General features: G+C 39.3%; 1 protein-coding gene across 1 annotated transcript in view; it reads right to left on the bottom strand.

Annotated features, from left to right (window-relative positions):
• Positions 1-23,720, bottom strand: part of LOC126820391 (myb-like protein X) — a 49,423-nt gene that overhangs the window by 23,296 nt on the left and 2,407 nt on the right. The window contains exons 2-4 of the mRNA XM_050548307.2: positions 9,043-9,089; positions 1,544-1,730; positions 649-749 (exon numbers count right to left, since the gene is read on the bottom strand). Of these exons, the coding sequence (XP_050404264.1) occupies positions 649-749; positions 1,544-1,730; positions 9,043-9,089 (335 nt within the window). The remainder of the gene's footprint in view (positions 1-648; positions 750-1,543; positions 1,731-9,042; positions 9,090-23,720) is intronic.

Below are 23,720 nucleotides of genomic sequence, written 5' to 3'. Positions count from 1 at the left end.
TGCCTATTGTTTTGCACCGGCGACGGAAAATGGTTCCAGAGCGCGTCAAGATCGCCATAAGCGTGGTAAAAGCGTGATGGAAACGCCAGATATCGCGCTGTGGTCTTCGTGTTCCAAACAAACGCCAAAGTTGTGAAAACGCGACTTTTTTCACGTTTGTAATATTTTGGGACATTTTCGCGCGTTGTGTTCACGTTTGCCAGCGACCTTGTCCATTTTCTGGTCGCTGTACGGTCGCTGCAGCGCAGTAAGGACGCCACCCCGGCCTGACGGGGGCATTATGAAGACGGACATACGCGATGCTGTGTGCTATGAGCAGAAGTTTGTCCAGATACCGGCTCTGCGGACTACTCTGATATCGAATTCCAATTGTCAAAATTTATTTCGCGCACGCCAATGTGTACACGGGGCCTCGGTGTTTCATCTCAACCGGTGTTTCATCTCCCTTTCCCGGCCTTCCGCCCTGGAATCTTCAGAATAATTAGTATAGATAAATAAAGGAAATGTGCCATGTAGGAAATGTCGTCCCATCCGAAAGACTAAGAGCTTTGTTAGTCCCTCCGTCCTGCACCAATGACAAGGAGAATCCCCATCGGAAATCCCGCGAAACGTTCTCGTGCAACCCCCGAATAGATGTTTTTATTTTACCTGGTGACCTTGTTTAATTACAGGTGTGGTATTATCCTCTGTTTCAGCCATAAGTTTCATATCTTTCAAATCTTCTCTCTCCATCAGTTTCTTCTCTTCTCCTAAAAATAAAATATTTATTTTGTTTTATTTCATATACTAATACGAAGGTACACTATACATCTGTGTACATTACAAATGGCAAATGGTATCTGATGTTCTAGATATCCCTTGTCATCAGTTCTAGGCGGGGGGGCCTGAGAAGGAAGGTCTGACAAGGATAGCACGTAAAAGATCCCCTGGCTGTTGGAATTCGATATAAGAGTAGGCCATAGGCAAAATTTCCCTCACAGCACACTGTATGGTGTATGCCTGTCTTCTTTAGCCCAGTTTGATTAGAGCTAATACCACTTAACACTGCTGTAATGGTAGCAAATTTCTGTTCCAATTTATGACAGGTCAATAGTCCGATTAACAACCAATAGCTAACTGCGTAACCATTTTATTAGGCTTTAAAAAGAGCTCCAGATTGGACCAAATATGTTTACATAACGTTACGTCATGATTTATGAAACTTACGCCCAATTAACCAGTGCATAGCGGAATATTGCAGAAAAACTAATTGCGTGACAAACGAGGCTATCAAAATGGATACAATGTAAACAATACTGTTTGGAGACGAACAGTACTTTCACCGTTTTTAATACCTTAAATGACTGCTTCGTGTCATTGTTAAGGCGATTAACTGTCGCAGAAATATAGAGTTTAAGGAAGCGAACAATCGCCTTAACACCTACAATATTTATAATTTTAGACATAAAACTCACGATCACAGTGATGATTTACCGGATATAGGCAGCGCAACTCTCCCACCCCTATTGCAGTGCCTTTTTTTTTTAAAACTTTTACTACTCACTTTCTATAAGTTCCTGGACAATCTCGGGATGGTTCTTTAATCTTCTGAAGAATTGCTTCAAAACAGATTGAATATCGATTTCCGGTGTCTCCCCCTGGTCACCATCGTCATCCTCATCATCATTCGATGTCTGGGGTTCAGTCAATTCTTTCGGCTGAATTAGCAACTGATTCCCAATCTCTGATTCCTGAAATCCCAAAATAATATTTTCTATGAATATTGCATGCATCAGTAATAAGAAACCTTTCTCGTTTATCATATTTTTCTTATTATAGTATCCTTTTATTTATTCTGCTTTAGTTGAAGAAAATCCACAACTGACGGTCGAGATGGTTGGTTAGTTATTCGATTTAAGGATTTTCTTAATTTAAAATTCTGGTATTCTGTACCCAATCGTAAGAGGATTACTGCCAATGCTCGGTATCACGATTCGCGCTACGACAGAAATGGTGGTTTTAATCGTGGAGTAATCGTAGTGATTCTATCAGGTTTTACCATATATTGAGGTCAGTCTTAGCAATCGTTTTGATCGTATTGAAACGTATCCGAACGTATCTGCACGTAGCAGATTGTTGACTCAATAGGGACAACCCTATCACAAGGCAGTGGGTAGCTAGCAGTGAATTAATCGGGTTGGGTCTGTGTGGAATAATCCCAGAAACCTTATAATCTGATTAAAATACAGATCTATATTTCGTTTCGTTTTTTTTTTATACTTTCTATGGTCTCTACAAAATGAAGATCTGACCGGTTGTAGTGGAAGTTCGCGTCATAGGAACGAGCGGTTTTTGATCTATGATGTCAGCCATTTGATTAACCAATCAGCGTTGGTGTTTCTAGTAGGATACCCACAGTTCCATGCATCGCACGTCATTTCATTTCAAGAACTCGCTGCAACAGACCGTTTCATTGGCTAATCCCTCACATCAATCAGAACGCGGGTTATATAACAACTCTTCCAGATCCTAGTGTAGTAAAGACAAGTAAAACGAAATTTTGAACTATGAAAAACGAAATTTGATCGGGTTTTCGTCCTATCCAAACGACTAGACGTTGTTCCTTGTCAGGCATTGACCAAAAAAATCCCGAGGAACTTTCGCGGCCAACACCGGGATCGAACCCAGGTCCTACTATAGTTACTGAGCAAGCGCCTTAATCACTGAGCCACAAACAGAGATAGTGAAATTGGTCTGCGAAGATAGAAAACACACAGCCATTTACACTTATCACCAATTCTTTGATCATCACACCAGGATACGTTTCACTTTATATGATAGACAGGATGAGTTTTAAGGTCAAATGTTGTTTTTTATTACGCGTAGAAGAAATATTGACGTGATCAAATGTGTCCCCGATGTTATTAAAGGCAAATAAATCTTTAGTTAAAAAACTACACGAAATGGCTCGTGCATGACAGAATATATCACTCATTTAATTTAGTTAAAGTTGATCTAGAGAAATGAAATGACATGGAGTTTAAAACTTTCCTTTTTACACCGACTCCTGTCAAAGCTCTCGTCCAATCTGGTTAAAACACAGATCCTATTTCGTTTCGTTTTTATAGTTCAAAATTTCGTTTTACTTGTCTTTACTACACTTGGTTCTGGAAGATTTGTTATTTAACTCGTGTTCTGAATGGTGTCAGGGATAAGCCAATGAAACGGTCTGTTACGACGAGCTTAAGGCGTGTTTTTCACGAAACTGTGGGTAATCCACTAGTAACATCAATGCTGATTGGTTAATCAAATGCCTGACGTCATAGGGTCATAAGTCGGTCTGTTGACCCCTGACGAGACCTATCGCTATAACTTGTCAGATCTATTATAGTGAGAACTGCCAGCTCTTTATCTAATCTCCCATACTGTACATGATTAATGGAAATAAATTTTGTAACCATATTTCATTCAAATTGATCCCCTCTGAACCGAGAATTTAGCCTCGGTCATCCGTACGATAAACAAAAATAGTCTCGATTATCCATTTTATGATTAAATCATGAATGAAAGTTGAGCAGCAGATCGGATCCTAATCCAGTAAATATCGCAAGCTAGCGATGACATTGAGAGTTGATTATGGTCTGGATAAGTTAATTAATGTCTAATTAATAATTAAGATAACATTTCAGTTTCAGGCCAAAAGAAAGACCTGTAATAGGCACATTAAGTTCTTACATAATGTATGTTTAAGTGAATCCGACAATTCGATACATTCTCACTTTCATCTGATAGTCAGATGTCGGATGCAATCTTGAATCGATTGACGACCTGAACGGGTTTTGTTTTAAAGGAAGATAATCAATCTATTTTATCATTCTACATATTGTAGCACCATAGGTCCTTCTGTCTGACGTGGAGAGCGCCTATGGGAAACCGGTCGCCACATCCTACGTACGACCCATGCATCTTTTCTTACTACATATTTCTGTAGCCTTGTGATCGTCTAGGATTTGTCTCTAGCTGTCTTTACTTCTGCTTCACGTTGTGTATTTACTTCTTCCAGTTTCTTAAGACGTTTGTCTTACCAGGAACAATAATGCATAGTTCGCTTCTACATTTTATATAGCATATAACTGAATACAGGTATACAAGCATAGCACAAATTACAATACTATATAGCTAAAACCACTTCTCCACCCTATCCAGCCTCTCGGCTGTCTAGGAACTCAGATGTACCCTCGATCTCTGGAATCTAATGCAAGTCTGACTTACAGGGTTCCCCGGTTTCTTTTAAAGGTAAGTGAATATCATGCACAATAACGCGTGATCATGGCCCTGAACTTGTGTAATTAACAAAATGATTGGTTACTTTAAATCAAATGATGCAATTAGAATAATTCCACTCACGTGTAATTCTGGTGGTAAATGAGTGACATATGTTTTCGATAAATGGCTCTTTTTTATGTGTCAACTGTCAATTACAGACTAAGTTGATTTAAGTATTTTAAGTACATATCACATATTATGCGAATATGTTATTTCTCGAGCAAAAATTCTACTAAAAGTATTACAATATTTGTATGTGTAATATGGTGGCATAAGAATAAAGGATTTTTTATTTCACTAGGACAGGGATACCAATAAAATATTGTACCAATATAGACCAATCAAACTCCTAAATACAAAATGACGTGTACTTTATCATTCCAATGACTTCTCAGAGGTGGGCCCACGGAGCGAACAAGAAAAAGTATCTAATCATTCGGAAAGTACACAAAACAGAGTCATACCATGTACACATCGATTTTCCTTAAAGGAAACCTGACAGATGGCCGGCCTTCGCGTAAGCGAATTATTGAAATAAAATTGAACCAAGTGTTACTCTCGAAATGACTTAGTTTGGGTCAAGTGGACGTTAAACCCCAGCCGACGTTGGATGGTGTTTATACATGTAATAAGAGATGGTGTTAATTGTTATTCGTTATTCTCCACAGAAATCTCTCGATACAACCAACGTGTTAACGTCTATTCCACGACCTTTCCCTTGAGAGGCGCCATCTTTAATATGGTGATATTTATTATCCTAGTTTGTTAAACATTGCGTGCCACTCTATAAGACTCTTATCCCCACGTGACGTCCAGTCCAATCAATGACGTCATACTTATTAGTACAGTTTCACCTCCTTTCTACAGATGTGATATCGGGAGTTAAAATATGTCCGAATGACTGTAGAAAGAGGGCGAAAATATCAAAGGGGGTAAGGCGTGGGTCGGGGTCACAAAAAAACCAAACAAAACAAAAATTGTGCTAAAACCTAAATATGAAATAGTTACTTTATATTCGACACCCACTTTACGGCTGTTGATGAATGGCGCATCCTCCCGCTGCTAAAGACCTCCACGCGAAAGCGAATTATTGAAATAAAATTGAACCATGTGTTAGGCTAGTCCTGAAATGACCTAGTTTGTGTTGAGTGGACGTTAAACCCTCTTCAGATATCCAATATTTAAGACAAATTTAACATTTTACGATTGGTACACGAATCGTGTACCATAATGCGTTTCAGCGCCAATTTGTAACAAGGGACTCGAAGAACGCGGCTAGACATCTTCCACAGGTCATGTCCAACGGTGATGGCATATTCTGATCTGGAGAGCATGCGCAATAAATACTATCGGTGTAGACTGGGACAACTACCATTCGATTGAGACTTCTGGCGTATTTCGCCGAACATAACTGATTAGAAAATTACAGTAAAAATAGAAACGATTGAATGTAAATCAGTTTATTTACATTCATATTACATTATCAAATGCGTTGTGACCCATTTGTCTCCATTTCTAGGTCCTAAATATAAATTAGCGATTTAACTTCTATAATTTAAATTTCATTTTACCAACAAACAGACAATATCAATACAGAGGTCAGATTAGGTTTACAGTTGAAATAGTTTTCAATATGACTTTGCCATTTTATAGCTGTTTCCCATCGATTGTCATTGTATGAATTTATCACATTCAAGACAATTGGGTGATGTTAGAGATATGCATTTAATTAATCAAAACAGCATGGGAGGCGATTGGATGTGTCTCATTGAAGATACGTTCATCCCCATCAGAGACATCTTATCACAATGTGTAGCTGATGTGTAGTAATATCAGACGTCCTTGTTGTGTTTCCTTTGTGATCGTAAATAAAACTACAGGTTAGTTCGTTTCTACAACTTTATTATTGAACTGTTTGGATTCGACGTTCCTCGTTCTCAATAAAGCATAGATAGCTGCTCGGAATATATGGGTGAGCTCTGATGAATTTCGCTTAAAACTCTCTTTTATAACCCCCTTATTTCTGTTATAGATTGACCTTGGCGTTCATTTCCTTCCCAAATATGGAATAAACATCCCCATTCTCCATTACCTTATTTAGTCTATCAAACACATGTCATAAACAAGGTAGAATTGTAAGAATTTTACCAAAATGTCACTCAAAGCAGGGCCATAACTAGCTCAGAGCAACCACGGGGGCGGGAAGTGTTCTCAGAGGTGCTGTAAATTTTACGGACAATGTATATCGGGGGGGGGGGGGGGTTGCTTCGAGAAAACAATTCAAATTTGGACTGCCGGAAACGCTATTTCCTGTACTCTGGACAGCCTCATCAATCGAGGACGATATGCAGACGGACCCTCATTTGAACGAAATTTGACCAGAAAACCTCAAAATACCCCTCATTTGAATTATGATCTGAAAAAGGTGAAAAGTCTGGATAAAAACCGTATAATTGGAAATATTGATAATCTGATATCAACTACCGATGATTTTTTTTACAGGGGGCGAATTTATTTTATGGTCGACAATTTTTTCATGGGGGGGGGGGGCGAAACATTTTGCCCCCCCCCCCCCCGCACACCTAGCACCTAGTTACGGGCCTGACTTGAATTCATTTAAGTACATGTAATTTGACTTTATAGAAAGTGTGAACCAAATAATTACTTAAAGATATAATATTACAAAAGTCGTCCATTGAGTTGAAACGTGTTCTTAAAATGTGTGTCTGTGTTTTCATATCATCCCCACTGGATATGCACTATTGACGTATTGCATTTCCACTCACTTCAGCTTTCAAGAGCCTCGTTGCTAAGTTATGGTTACATCAATCATTACGTCATGATAGAGAACCAATGAGAATTGATCCTTTTATTATCACGTCATCTCATTTCCAGACATTTAAATCGCCATTTTAATAAAATATGTTCAACAAGGCAGAAACTATTGGTAACACCTCATTACACATACGACTTAAGTTCTCACTATAATAGTTAAAGATATATTATGGGAGATTAGATAAAGAGTTGACAGTTCTCACTATAATAGTTAAAGATACATTATGGAGGATTGGATAAAGAGTTGACAGTTCTCACTATAATAGTTAAAGATACATTATGGAGGATTAGATAATGTGCTGGCAGTTCTCACTATAATAGTTAAAGATACATTATGGGAGATTAGATAAAGAGTTGACAGTTCTCACTATAATAGTTAAAGATACATTATGGAAGATTAGATAAAGAGCTGACAGTTCTCACTATAATAGTTAAAGATACATTATGGGAGATTAGATAAAGAGCTGACAGTTCTCACTATAATAGATAAAGATACATTATGGGAGATTAGATAAAGAGCTGACAGTTCTAACTATAATAGTTAAAGATACATTATGGGAGATTAGATAAAGAGCTGACAGTTCTCACTATAATAGTTAAAGATACATTATAGAAGATTAGATAAAGAGCTGACAGTTCTCACTATAATAGTTTAAGATACATTATGGGAGATTAGATAAAGAGCTGACAGTTCTAACTATAATAGTTAAAGATACATTATGGGAGATTAGATAAAGAGCTGGTAGTTCTCACTATAATAGTTAAAGATACATTATAGAAGATTAGATAAAGAGCTGACAGTTCTCACTATAATAGTTAAAGATACATTATGGGAGATTAGATAAAGAGCTGACAGTTCTCACTATAATAGTTAAAAACTAGATAATGTAAAGGGGATATGCTGAAAAATTCAGTCAAATTGATCCACTCTGAACCGAGAATTAAGCAATTGAATTTTGGGCCTAGCCTCGATCATAATTACTAAAGTCGGTTCGATAAAAAAAAACATAGTCTCGATTATCCATGAATGAACGTTGAGCAGCAGATCCGATTCCAATCCAGTAAATAAATATTGCAGACTAACGATTGCATCGAGAGTTGATTATGGTCTGGATAAGTTAATTAAAGATACATTATGGGAGATAAGATAAAGAGATGGCAGTTCTCGCTATAATAGTTAAAAACTAGATAGCGTAAAGGTAATTTGCTGAAAATTTCAGTCAAATTGATCCACTATGAGCCGAGAACGAAGCGGGTGAAATTTTTGCATAGTCTCGGTCATCATTACTAAAATCATTAATATAAACAGTATAGTCTCGATTATCCACTTTTTTGATTTAATTATCAATGGCCGTTAGCGGCATATAGGAATCTAATCCAGCCAACATCGAAGGCTAGCCTTGACATCGAGAGTTTATTATGGTCTGGATAAGTTAAGGGGTCGGGTGTTCGATCCCTGCATTGGCCGAGAAAGTTCATCCAGATTTTCCGGCGTGGTTCCCCCTTGTCAGTGATGCAGGACGGAGGGTCTGACAAGGACAGCTGTAGTCATTCGGATGGGACGAAAAACCGAGGTCCCGTGTACATATTGGCGTGCACGTATAAGATCCCTTGGCAGTTGGAATTCGATATAAGAGTAGGCCGTAGCGCCGCTGCCCGGGCAAAATTTCCCTCATAGCACACTGTATGGCGTATGTCCGTCTTCATTAGCCCAGTTTAGGAGCAGAACAGTAGGACGTTAAAACCCATTTCATTTCATTTCACCTCCGCATAGCACATTGCAGTATCCCAAGATTTTATACCTGTGATCTACGATTAACTGACGTCACTCAATAATGTGGACGTATAAAAACTAGATTTTTTACCTGTGATCTACGATTAAGTAACATCAAGTGGACCTACCTGTGCTGTTTTGACATCTTGAACCGGATTGGTTGGTGCAGCGACGACTGGAATAAAATAAAATCAGAACATGAGATTTTACAATAAATTACGTCGGTGTATTCTGTATGAATGAGGTGCCACTCTGAACCGAGAATTTAGAGATTGAATTTTCGGCCTAGCCTCGACCATCATTACTAAAGTCGGTACGATAAAAAAAAACATAGTCTCGATTATCTATTTTTGGATGAAATCATCAATAAGCGTTGAGCAGCAAATCGGATTCGAATCCAGTAAATTCCACTGGCTAGCGATGACATCGAGAGTTGATTATGGTTTGGATAAGTTAATTAATGTCTAATTAATAATTTAGATAACATTTCGGGCCTAAAGAAAGACCCGCAATAGGCAGATTTAGCTCTTGCATAATGTATGTTTAAGAGAACAGGATCCTAGCAACAGCCAATGGTAACCTAGGCAATAATTTGTTGTACGCCATTTTGTATTTTTATCTTGTTCACAGGCCAGACAGTAAAGCCATAAAATACAAATTGGGAATTGTTTTAATACATCAATCTGATTAAAATACAGATCCTATTTCGTTTCGTTTTTTATAGTTCATAATTTTATTTTACTTGTCAACATACGGAGGGTCTGGGACCGTTGACGAAATGTTTCATTGCCCATACCGTAACCGGGAGTTTCGTTTTTAATGTGGTTGATTAAGTCAGGTAAGAGTTGTACCCCTTCCCGCAATAAATCCCATAATTCTTGCATTAATAGGCCTATAAACCACTTGGCAAACCTCAACAGATTCCAGTACCCTACATCTAATCTCGGCTGTATGACAAGGTCCGCCATTAGAACTACTTTCAAGTTCCCGGAATACAATGGCGTTGTCCATGACGACCAATGACGTCATTGATGACGACATATTTGAAGAATGTTTTATCTTACAAAATTTTCAAAGTTTGAAGCCGTTTTTCTTTCAAGTTTATCCGATTTTCTTTAGACAAGGACAAATTTGCACTGAAAATTCTACACACTCTTCGAACGATGCAATTTTGAGAACTTCTTTCTAAACGCGGGCAAGTTTCCCTTATAAGTAAACCGGTGCCGCATCGCAAATGTATAGGCGTAGGTACATATCACTTACTGTCATACAGCCGAGGCTAGATGTAGGATACCGGAATCTGCCGAGGTTTGCCGAGTGGCCTATAAACAATATGATATGAATCATGGCGTCAAATTAGGATTAATTAAAAAATAAAAAAAACACATAGATAAGGTCCATGAAGAGAGAAATTTTACTATAAAAAAAATAGAGTGTTGGATATTGAACTGGCAATGCAATCAACTGGATTTTCTAAAACGACATTCTTAAATTAATTTCATGGGCGTCAACATCTTGTCTTAGGCCTAGTTACCTCCCTTAGATTTTGTTTATGATAATGTAAAAGACCGGATAATCTAGCCATTAACCTATTATTCTCAAATGTTGACGCATCCAGACTAATATTAGTAGAATATTTTTCTGCGTGATAGAGTTTATACTACATTAAGATCTTGAAGAGTTGTTAATGTGAGGGATCAGCCAATGAAACGGTCTGTTATGACGAGTTCTTGGCCTTCCAGTACAACTTTTCAGATCTTCATGTAGTGCAGGCCATCGAAAGTATTAAAAAACGAAACGAAATATAGATTTGTATTTTAATCAGAATGAATTTAAGTGATCCCTGCATTGGCCGAGAAAGTTCATCTAGATTTTCCGGCGTGGTTTGCCCTTGTCAGTGATGCAGGACGAAGGGCCTGACAAGGAGAGATGTCTAGTCGTTCGGATGGCACGTAAAACCGAGGTCCCGTGTACACATTGGCGTGCACGTAAAAGATCACTTGACAGTTGGAATTCGATATAAGAGTAGGCCATAGTGCCGCTGTCTGGGCAAAATTTCCCTCATAGTTAAGTCATAGCACACTGTATGGCGTATGCCTGTCTTCGTTAGCCCAGTTCGGAGCAGAACAGTAGGACGTTAAATTTCATTTCATTTCGTTTTAAAGTACTGCTTGTGGCTCGGCCAGGGGAGGCTGGCTCAATAACCAAGGAGGGTTCCCAGGTCAATCCCTCTGTTAACTGAGAAAGTTCTTCAGGGTTTTCATGTTTCCACTTGTCAGTGGGACAGTATTTAGGGTCTAGTAAGGAACAACTTCTAGTCGATGGTCATGATAACCGATGTACATGATTGCGAACATATAAAAGTACCCTTGACAGTTGGAATTCGACAACAGTAGGTGGAATTGCCGCTGTTTGGCCAAAATTGTCGTCACAACAAACTACATAGCGCGTACCCGGTTGGGATGGAAACGTAGGACATCAAACCTCATTTCATTTGAGTACTCTATGCATATGACGAGCTTTCTATCGACTGGGGGAACTAGATGGCCCAGTGTGTGAGACGTTGAGTCGCTAACCTGGATGTCCCGGGTTTGGCCAGTTGAGAGAGAGAGAGAGAGAGAGAGAGATGGGCTTTAACGTCCACTCGACACAAACTAGGTAATTTCGGGACTAACATAGGGTTCAAGTTTATTTCAATAATTCGCTTGCGCGTAGGGGTCTTTAGCAGTGGGAGGAAACCGGAGGACCCGGAGAAAACCCACGAGGTTAGACAGGCGGCCCTACTTCTTGTCATGTACAAGCGGGCAATCTAAACCACGCCAGTTGACTCAATGACAGACCTTCTGATCCAACGCGCACGCGTTAATCATTCGTCCCCTCCCCGCGATCCCTGGACAATTGGAACTCTAAATAAGAGTAGGCCTTTGCGCCGCTGTCATTTCATTTCATTTAATTTTTTTTGTGCTGTGTTTATGGTTTTCTACCGTTTTTATCTGGACGTGATTTGTTTGAGTGTCGTGGTTTTATTTTATTCAATCACATTAAAACATCAACATGATGTAATCTACCACGCTAAACATAAGCCCATTAATTACAAATCAATGAAGACCTAATTATTTACTGCGGACTATTACAGTTTAATATCCGTTTTGTTCACAATAAATAATAAGGACAGTGTGATATTATGGCATAAAGTAAGCGGATTCTCTTTCACCAAGGTTGTTTATTTCTATACGCATTGATGATACCAAACATCAATCAGCTGGACCTCCTGTTTTTATGGTGGCTGATTGGTATTATGTCGTGATGTCGTGGTGTCGCCCTTCATAAGGCGACAAATCCGACATCACGACATTTTAACCCGACATCACGACATTTTAACCCGACAGCACGACATGACATTTTCACCCGACAGCACGACATTTTCACCCGACACCACGATATTAAAAATGTCGTATTATCGGGCTAAAATGTCGTGATGTTGCGTTGTCGTGGTGTCGGGTTAAAATGTCGGGTTGTCGCCTTATCAAGGGCGACATCACGACATGATACCAATCAGCCACCATATGTTTTAACTTATTATGAGAGAGAGAAATGGGGTTTAACGTCCACTCGACACAAACTAGGTCATTTCGGGACTAACATCTGGTTCAATTTTATTTCAATAACTCGCTTGCACGAGGGGGGGGGGGGGTCTTTAGCAGTGGAAGGAAGCCGGAGAACCCGGAGAAAACCCACGAAGTTGGATTGTTATTATGAAGAAGGGAGAAGATCACCATCCCTCGCTTCTCATGACTGCGATTTTTAACAATGTGTTTTAAAGTGACAATTTAAGCTACAATTTCATATTTTCTAAGAAAGTCAAAACATAATTATTTCTATGTCTTTTGCTCAATAGGTTGTCAACTCACTATTATACGATCATAGTTATCATTCTCACACTCAAAAATGTTTCACACCGGAAATAATAACACAATTACCTCCTAATTACCTCCCTTGTTTTTTCTATTCCCTACCATGGAATAGCTATTTGCAAACGTTTGAATTTTTGAAGATGAAAATGATATTTTTGCCAATTTCTCAACTGGCAATAGTGAATTATAGAATTAATAGGATTATTCTTTAACAAGGTAGGACTGTTTATAGATACCATCTATTTTAAGGCTTTATTTTAATACATTTTAAAAATATAACTTAAAAATATGAAATTGTAGCTTTAACATACAAGAACATATTTATTTTCTTACCCATTTTTTGTATTTTACATCTCCCTCATATTTAAATTACTTAAAGGGGCATAATTGGAGATTAAATAATAAGCTGGCGGCTATCGCTATAGAAATTGATAATGTAAATAGAATATGCTGAAAATATCAGTCAAATTGCTCCACTCTGAACTGAGGTATGAGATTGAATTTTAGGCCTAGCCTCGATCATCATTACTAAAGTCGGTACGATAAAAAAAGAAACAAAGTCTCAATTATATATTTTGACATTAAAACATCCATCACAAAATGTATTCAAATGGATAATTGAGACTATGTTTATTATCGAAACAACGGTAGTAATGGCGACCGAGGTTAGCCTATAATTGCAACGCTAATATCTAGACCCAGAGTGAATCAATTTGACAGAAATATTTAGCATATTCTCCTTTAATTGTCTATTTTGTAAAACTATAATAGCGGGAACTGTCATCTCGTTATGTATGGTTTAATGGTCGAGAGCGAGACATTAAGTAATATATTCATACTGCACGAGGCGTTTCAATATATTACACAATGTCTTTAGCTCGAGACCATTAAACAAATTTATATACAGACACTATCCCGCACTTGCTTTTCAATGAAATACGTCACGCGAGTCCAATATTTCATCTAGTATAGATAATGTACGATTGGCAAGTTGCCCGTACATTGTTTAAGTGGCATTTAGTAACTGGATGAGAATAACACATGACAAAATTATATGGAATACAAGTTACTTGAAGAGTTTATTTAGCGACGTTTCAACGAGTGTTCTCCCGTCTTTATCAAGCAAATAATGGTACGCCAACATCAAAGGATGACATCACACCTGTATTTTATCTAATTTTTCCACAGCCCCTTTATATAATCAATCTAAGTATTTATTACTATGGATTAAACCGTGGAGGTTGTTGAGTGTATGAAAGCAGAAAATCTGGCATGCTATGCGATCTATATCTCTCTCTATGACTATTGACTATTGCGTGACTTGCTTATTACCAGTCATATGTAATAAAATCTGAATTAAATCTGAAAATAGACTAACAAAAAACGCCAACCCTGCTGTAGACCTGATTAAAGTTTACGATAACCTTTCTATATATTATATAAACCTAGCGCGTGTTTCTTCTTCGTCCGCATGTCGTATAAATCTAATACATAATTATATCTTGGTGCAAGAGAAGATATAAAACTAATATCGTTTAACTATATTTAAAACGGTATTATGGAAGATTAAATAAAAGAGAGAGAGAGAGAGAGGGAGAGAGAGAGAGAGAGCATGTAATTAAGATAAAGTCAGAAAGTCAGATTTAGTTTCTATTCCTGTTTCATCAATGACAATTCTAGTTATTGTGCGTGTGAGAGAGCGAGAGAGAGAGAGAGAGAGAGAGAGAGAGGGGGGGGGGGGTACATGTAATTAAGATAAAGTCAGATTTAGTTTCTATTCCTGTTTCATCAATGACAATTCTAGTTATCGTGCGTGTGAGAGAGCGAGAGAGAGAGAGAGAGAGGGGGGGGGGTACATGTAATTAAGATAAAGTCAGAAAGTCAGATTTAGTTTCTATTCCTGTTTCATCAATGACAATTCTAGTTATTGTGCGTGTGAGAGAGCGAGAGAGAGAGAGAGAGAGAGAGGGGGGGGGGTACATGTAATTAAGATAAAGTCAGATTTAGTTACTATTCCTGTTTCATCAATGACAATTCTAGTTATAGTGTGTGTGAGAGAGCGAGAGAGAGAGAGGGGGAGGGTAACGTCCACTCGACACACACACACTGGGTCATTTCGGGAATAACATATGGTTCAGTTTTATTTCAATAATTCGCTTGCGCGTAGGGGTCGAAACCACGCCAGTTGACGCAATGACAGAACCTTTGATACAGCACGCAAGTGCTAACCATTCGGCCATCCAACCCCCTATAAAATAAAGAGCTGGTAATTCTCACTATAAAAACTAGATAATGTAAAGGGGGTATGCTGAAAATTACAGTCAAATTGCTTCACTCTAATCCGAGAAAATCTTATTTTAAAATCACTGTAGCCTCAATTGTCATTGTTACCACTGTGGGGTAACGGTTGCACCATGGTAGGGTAACGATGGCTATAACCATGGTACGGTAACAGTGGCACCACGGTAGGGTAACTGTAGCTATAACCATGGTGGGGTAACGGTGGCACCCTGGTAGGGTAACGGTGGCTATAGCCATGATGGGGTAACGGTGGCATCATGGTAGGGTAACGGTGGCTATAGCCATGGTGGGGTAACGGTAGCATCATGGTAGGGTAACGGTGGCACCACGATAGGGTAAGGGTGGCTAATACCATGGTTGGGTAACAGTGGCACCACGATAGAGTAATGGTGGCTATTATCATGGTGGGGTGACGGTGGCACCACGGTAGGGTAACGATGGCTATAACCATGATGGGGTAGCGGTGGCACCACGATAGGGTAACGGTGGCATCACGGTGGCTATTACCATGGTGAGGTAACAGTGGCACCACGATAGGGTAACGGTGGCTATAATCATGGTGGGGTAACGGTGGCATCACGGTAGGGTAACGGTAGCTATAACCCTGGTAGGGTAACGGTGGCACTCTGGTAGGGTAACGGTGGCTATAGTCATGATGGGGTAATGGTGGCATCATGATAGGGTAACGGTGGCTATAGCCATGGTGGGGTAACGGTAGCATCATGGTAGGGTAACGGTAGCATCATGATAGGGTAACGGTGGTTATAACCATGGTGGGGTAACGGTGGCACCACGGTAGGGTAACGGTGGCATCGTGGTAGGGTAACGGTGGCTATAACCATGGTGGGGTAACGGAGGCACCACGATAGGGTAACGGTGACTATTACCATGTTTGATCCCCAGAGCTAGAACTATTAAACTGTTTTAGATGACACACTTGAATAATCTATCGGCATCATGTCGGTTTTATTACACTAACTTGTGGATGTTTTATTACACTAACTTGTGGATGTTTTATTACACTAACTTGTGGATGTTGTATTACACTAACTTGTGGATGTTTTATTACACTAACTTGTGGATGTTTTATTTCCCCAGTTTGAAAACAGATTTTTTTATTATGATAAAATTAGCGTAAATTGAGGTCAAGGAGAAATATAATAGAGTTTGAATATTGTTAATATATTATTAATGTTGTATATTTGTCGTATAGTTTATAAATCGATAAGTCAACATTCCATGACATTCCATGACATTCCATGATCAGTCAATCATGAAATGAAAATCTATGATTTCAATAAGGAAATCTAGTCTGTTAATTGATTTGGGTTTCCGAGGAATTTCGTATACGGGTGTATTTAGGAGAGCAGTGAAGCAGATGGCTGCATTGTTCTATGAACACATATTATCAAGTCACATCAGCAACAGCATTATGTCGTGGGAAATTGAAGTAGCGTTTAGTCTGAAGAACTTAGGGATCGGATGTGGGCATAGGCGTACCGGCTCGATGAATGTTAGGGGGGCAGAACCCGAAATGCCTGAAAAAAATTGGGATTACAGACGTCTAGGGCCTCCTCCCCCTCCCCGCCGCAAACGCGTTTTTTTTTCTATTCCAGTCCCCGAATACAGCAAGAGGTCTGATATATATATATATTTCTTTTGTCTTATTTCTTTACATGTTAAAATTTTGAGGAGAGGGATTATATAGGCTTTGCCTGGTTCCCAATCCTAAAATTAAATAAAATATTGTTTAGCGAGAGAGAGAGAGAGAGAGAGAGAGAGAGAGAGACCTTGGCTGCATTCATAACATGTGCGACTCTAGACTTGATATACCAGTCCGACTTTCCTTATTGCAAAACAAACCAAAAAGCCTGACGAAATACCAAAGGGAAACTGTCATATAAAAACATGTTTCTTAATTCCCAGGAATCGATTAGTTTTGACGAATGCTATTCTCTATCAATTGACATTTACTTTTTGTCATTTCCTTATTTCTTTATTAAATAACGCTCGTGAAATTTTGATGACTGACGTTAACAAAATGGAGATTATTTTACATAAAATCGATTGAAGTTAAAGATTTTATTTGTATGTATGTATGTATGTATCTTGTGTCGGATATAGATGGGTCGCCATTTTCCAAGTTTTATCAAACAACTTTTGACATTTACCTGATCCATTCCCCGGTTGTACGTGACAAGGAGTAGGGTCGCCTGTCCAACCTCGTGGGTTTTCTCCAGGTCCCCCGGTTACCCCTCCACCCACACACACACACTACGCACAAGCGAATTAATGAAATAAAATTGAACCATATGTTAGTTCCGAAATGACCTAGTTGTGTCGATTGGACGTAAAATCCCATCTCTCTCTCTCTCTCTCTCTCTCTCTCTCTCTCTCTCTCTCCCCCTCTCCGATCGAGGTTTCCCGAGTGGTGTCCGTCTTCATTAGGCCGCCGGCGTCACAGATTGTCAACATTTTATATAATTTCATTTGCTGACACCCCCCCCCCCCCAATATATATTTCACGGCTACGCCTCTGCGCAGAGGTAATGCGAAAGCCTTCTTCTAACTCGGCGTAGCAAGACGGACCTTTATGAAGTTCACGTGCATTTTACGTTTGACGTCACATCACACGGCGTCGATCATTGGCATCAACAGCGTCACACTGATCAGCAGTGAATTTTCGCTAGGTCGCTACAATCACTGACAAGGATGACATCGATGCGACTTAATGAGCCAGAAATATTAACTTTTTTCCTGCGACAAATTAAATTCTAAAACATTTTTTTTTGTGTTTTAGAAAAATAAATTAAGGCGTTTGACGTATTTGTAAGTAAAACTTATTTCCTATTTAGTGCAAATGGGTATTAAAATGAGTAAAAGTCTCCATTCTGCCCGAACTAGAACGTCTTATGTACACAATGCACGCGCCATTGAGCCAATGATTGACGCCGCGTGATGAGACGTCACGTGTTAAAGGTAGTCATCTTTTACATAGATATTAGAAGACTTTCATAATCCTCTGTGAAACAGATTGCAACAGCGTGTGCATTGTTCACATATGATGTAATAACGTAAACTAGTCCGGGCATAATGGCGCCTTTTACTCATTTAACGCCTGCGCGTACTATTTTATGTAATCATCTACACTAAGTAGGCATTATTTTTGATCCAGATTAACTTCAAACAGCTTTATTTATTTTTCTAATACTTCAAACAAAAAATGTTTTAGAATTTAATTTGCAAAAGGAAAAAAGTTAATATTGTGAGCTAATTAAATCGCACCGACGTTATCTCTTTCAGTGATTGTAGTGGCCAAGCGAATATTCATAGCTGTTCAGTTTGCTTCGTTCCGTCTAACATTTAGCCCACCACATCACTTCGAGCCACGAATAATTCCAGATAAAAAGTTAAATATTCAAGGGAAATGTTTACCCTACACCTACTTACGGTAGTCGAGGCAGAACAGTAGGGCCCTCCGTCCTGCATCACTGACAAGGGGGAACCACGCCGGAAAATCTGGATGAACTTTCTCGGCCAATGCAGGGATCGAACACCCGACCTCCAGGCGTTAAACCCTATTTCATTTAATTTCCAACTTATGTTGTACATAGTTTTAGGGGGTGGGATGGTCGAATGGTTAGCGCGTGCACGCTGTATCATAAGGCCTGTCATTGAGTCAACTGACGTGGTTTCGATTTCCCGGTTGTACGTGACAAGGAATAGGGTCGCTTGTCCAACCTCGTGGGTTTTCTCCAGGTCCTCCAGTTTCCTCCCACTGCTAAAGACCCCTACACGCAAGCGAATTATTGAAATAAAATTGAACCATGTTAGTCCCGAAATGACCTAGTTTGAGTCGAATGGACATTAATCTCTCTATCTCTCTCTCCCCCTCTCTCTCTCTCTCCCTGTACATAGTTTTGGGACTATTATCCATGTACTGGCGTCCAACTGACCTTTTGTTTCATGGCACAGAGAGAAAATCAGTGGAATGATCGTCTCGAGAGAGTTGAATACTGACAAATGAGATGGAACATAAACGGATGCCAGCTCATGAATTATACAAGTCTATGTATCTTATTTAAAGCAATATAACTCTCAGTGTAACCCCTTCCCCCCAAAAAAAAATTAAATAAAGCAATCAATCTATTTATCTATTTCTGTGAAATACAAAACTCAGTGCCCCCCCCCCCCGCCCATCCAAATTATTAAATAAAGCAATCATTTGTTTATCTATGAAATGTGTAAATATAAGCGTTTCGTATCATTGGGCGATGTAACTGATGAAATTGAATGTGCTATTCTGATCCTGTTATATCTATTTCATAAGGCTAACTTCAAGTTGGTCAAAGGTTACGAGATGTAAACAGGGCTAGCGCTAATCCCAACTCATTTTTTAGAAAATCCAATCCTTAGTAGGAAACATACTTTTTTCTTCAGAAACCAAAATACCTGCCCCGAGTTCACAAAGCATTCTCAGACTTTAGTTAAGAATTTACTCAACTTTCAATCACAAAACTTTGCAAATAGTTTCTTATTAATGTATTTGATACTTTAAAAAACAACAAAAGTTTTATAAAGGGCTATTTAGTTAAAATAAAGTGAACAAGTTTGAGTAAATTCTCAACTTAAGTCTGAGAATGCTTTGTGAACTCGGAATACCACAACCTCTTCCGAATATTCTTAAACCTAACCTACAATCTCGCCAACAATCACGTGCACTAACCTTACATGTATTTACATCTCAGCGACCTTATTTAGAATTCCAACTGCCAAGGGATCGTTTGCGTGCATACAAATGTGTACACGGGACCTAGATTTTTCATTCCATCCGAACGACTATAAGTTGTCCCTTGCCAGACCCTCAGCATTCTGTACCACTGACAAGGGGAGAACCACGCCGGAAAATCTAGATAAACTTTCTCGGTCCAATGAAGGGATCGAACACCCGACCTCCAGGCTAGCGAGCCAGCTTCTTACCCGCCTAGCCAACATGGCTCCCTCCAAGATATAAATCAAATATTGTTCCTTTAAAGCCAGTAAAATGAGCTTTATTGTTGAATAATGATTGAGATGAAATGTTATCTTGATGTCGTAATGAAGATAATCAAACAACAGGCATACGACAGATGATTTCACAATCACGATTCATCCGTTACCAATCTAAACAAACCGTTTAATATAGTTACAAAGGTAATCAGAAGATTTATCATTGTGTTAATATCAGTGATTCGTGGCAGATATTAACTAGATATGTACATTACATTACAATACGTGCTCTCTCACAGGTCGGTACGACATCGTTATGGAAGGACATTGGCATCACGATGTTGCGCAACTGATAGGACCGGATAAAGCTTCCATGGGGCGTCTGGTTGAAAATGTCACTAGGTCTCTCGCATCACGGTGGAATGGGGGCGTATTCTAGTCATTTCCAGTCACACTCACACAATTGCAATTTGTATGTCAGTATGGTCGATAAGTATATTTGGGGCCCCTGGCTTAAAGATACATTATGGGAGATTCGATAACGAGTTGGCAGTTCTCACTATAATTGTTAAAAACTAGATAACGTAAAAACAATTTGCTGAAAATTTCATTCAAATTGATCCACTATGAACCGAAAACTAAGCGAATGAAATTTCTGCCTAGCCTCGGTCATCATTACTAAAGTCAGTACGATAAACAGCATAGTCTCGATTATCTATTTAATCGTTTTATCGAGAAGGAAAGTTATGCAGTAAATCGGCTCACAATCCACTTAAGATCGCAGGCTAGCGATGCCATCTAGAGTTCATTATTATCTGGATAAGTTAATTAAGGTCTAATTAATAATTTAGATAACATTTCAGGCCTAAAGAAAGACCTGCAATAGACAGATTTGGCTCTTGCATAATGTATGTTTAATATTAGGGTAACAGACTGCAGCCCAGTAAGCCCCTCCCCCTCCCTTAATCTGGCCAATTGTGGGATAGTGAACACTGCCAAGATATTCACAGTCTGATTAAAATATAGATCTATATTTCGTTTCGTTTGTTTTATACTTTCGATGACTTCTACTACATGAAGATCTGACCGGTTGTAATGGAAGGTCGCGTCAGGGTCGTATGATCGGCTTTTTAGCCTATGGCGTCAGTCATTTAATTAACCAATCAGCGTTGATGTTTCTAGTGGGTTAACCAATCGCCGTAACCGACCGTAAAAACGAAATTTTGAACTATAAAAAAACGAAACGAAATAGGATCTGTGTTTTAATCAGATTGGCCTTCCCCCTCGCCTTAATTAGGCCCTGACTATTGTGGGATAGTGAACGGTGCCAAGATATTCGGAAAGACACGAGGAAAGATTCGGTTTAATAAACCCATTGCTCAGACAGAAAAATCTGTCTTACATCGCGTTATTTGGCAGAATAAAATCTTACACTTTAAAATAAGATGCATTATAAGGTATTCGCACGGTACCGTATTACCGAGGCCCCGCCGTGTGCACATTATAAGGTATTCGCACAGTACCGTATTAGCGAGGCCCCGTGTGCAAATCATAAGATATTCGCAGGGTACCGTATCAGCGAGGCTAGTGTGCACATAAAAAGATATTCGCATGGTACCGTATCATCGAGGCCCCGCGTGCACATTCGAATGCACGTAATAGATCCCCTGACAGTTGGAATTCGGTAAGAAGTAAACGTCACTCACACTACACTGCATGGTGATCCCGGTTGTTACTAGGGAAGTGGGAATTAAACCTCATTTCATTTTCTTTGGAATATAATAAGTATATTATTTTCGTTCTTGGGAGGGTATTGTGTACTCCTTTAGTTAAATACGCAATGCCAGGTGTTTTCCTTTTGCGTTCGTCACTTTCCTTTCTTGAAAGCTTCATAACGCATGTATGGTAGCAATGATCTCTGTGTTAAAATTATATTCGGAACGTGTTTAAAGAGTTCTATCACATATTTTATAATGACTGACACCAATATTGTCCTTTAATAGTATCCCTGAAATATGCTTCAAGTGGAACAATATTCTACTCATTACAATCCAGAGAGGAAGGATCTTTCTTCAACAAAGAAAACGCGTGATCAACGGCGTCCTCGTGAATTTCTTACTAGGAAAAGTGACCTTTAGCGAGTATTGTTATTCTTTTAAATCAAGTGATACCAATACGCCTAGAGTGCCTAAAAACTGTTGAAGTGGTCGTGGAGAACTACTCCATTGGCTTTCGAGGAAACAATGTGTTCTGTGTACAGTGTGAATCAAAGTTGTGAAACGGACATCGGGGGACCAGCGAATAAAGACATTGTTGTTCTACGCGTAACCTTAATAAATAGGAATGCTGAAATAAAGTAGCTTCGCAAAACAGGAACCAAATCAATTCACGAAAGCGAAATGAAAATGACAAATAGGAATATAATTCGATGGAAGCATTACATTATATATAAAGGGCCATGCGAACCCCACCCCACCCCACCCACCCCCCAAAAAACTTGGACCCAAGTTTCATTGACGTTCGATATGATCAGCATGTTGCATATCTGTAACAACACCGTGTACGAGTGCGACATATTGTGTCTTAGGCGGCACTAATTCGACTACGATCGCCATGAAATTTATCATGCTTGGACGGACTTCTATTTTTGATATGACGTGTCACAATCCTAAGATGGCTGTGATGACGTCATTGTGGGTTCCTGGTTTATGGTATGGTTAGTTCTAAATATTAAGGTCACTTGCAGATTTCGGCATGGTCACGAGATGTAAACAAGGTTAGGGTACATGATTGTGGTGGGTTAAGGCTAAGGGTAGAGTTGGCGCTAACCCTAATTTACATATTGTGACCTTGACGAAAGCTGCAGGTGGCCTTACTATTTAGATCTAACATACTATAAACCAGGAACTATTGAACCATTATTGGACTGGAATTACTTTTAGAGATTCAACTTTCACAATGTTGTAGTTAGCCAGGGATACTATAGTGCTGAAATCACGCATATAGTAATGAAATTAAATGGGGTTTAACGTCCTACTGTTCTACTCCGAACTGGGCTAATGAAGACAGGCATACGCCATACAGTGTGCTATGAGGGAAATTTTGCCCGGACAGCGGCACTACGGCTTAGTCTTATATCGAATTCCAGCAGCAAAGGGATCTTTAACGTGCAAACCAATATGTACACGGGACCTCGATTTTTCGTCCCATCTGAACGACTAGACAGCTGTCCTGGTCGGGCTCTCTGTCCTACATCACTGACAAGGAGGAACCACGCCGGAAAATCTGGATGAACTTTCTCGGCAAATGCAGAGATCGAACACCCGACCTCCAGGCTTGCGAGTCAGCGTCTTACCCACTTAGCCACCGTGACCCCCCCCCCCCCCTCGCATATAGTCTTGTACTGTATAATAATATATTTTTGTTGTTTGTTATATGTCAAGCGGGCAATGATCTGTGTAATTGATATCGACAAGAACCGGGGATTTAACCAATCACCAGCCGCGTTAATTATGTTCCGTGATTGACAGGACATGGCACAGTTAATTAAACAATTCCACCAAACAGTTGGGGCCCCCGATAACTTGCATTCATTTTCAATA

This window comes from Patella vulgata, chromosome 5 (genome assembly GCF_932274485.2).
Source record: "Patella vulgata chromosome 5, xgPatVulg1.2, whole genome shotgun sequence".
In the NCBI taxonomy this organism is placed as follows: Eukaryota; Metazoa; Mollusca; class Gastropoda; family Patellidae; genus Patella; species Patella vulgata.
The sequence above is the reverse complement of the archived record's forward strand: the minus strand, read 5'-3'. Positions and strand labels throughout refer to the sequence as shown.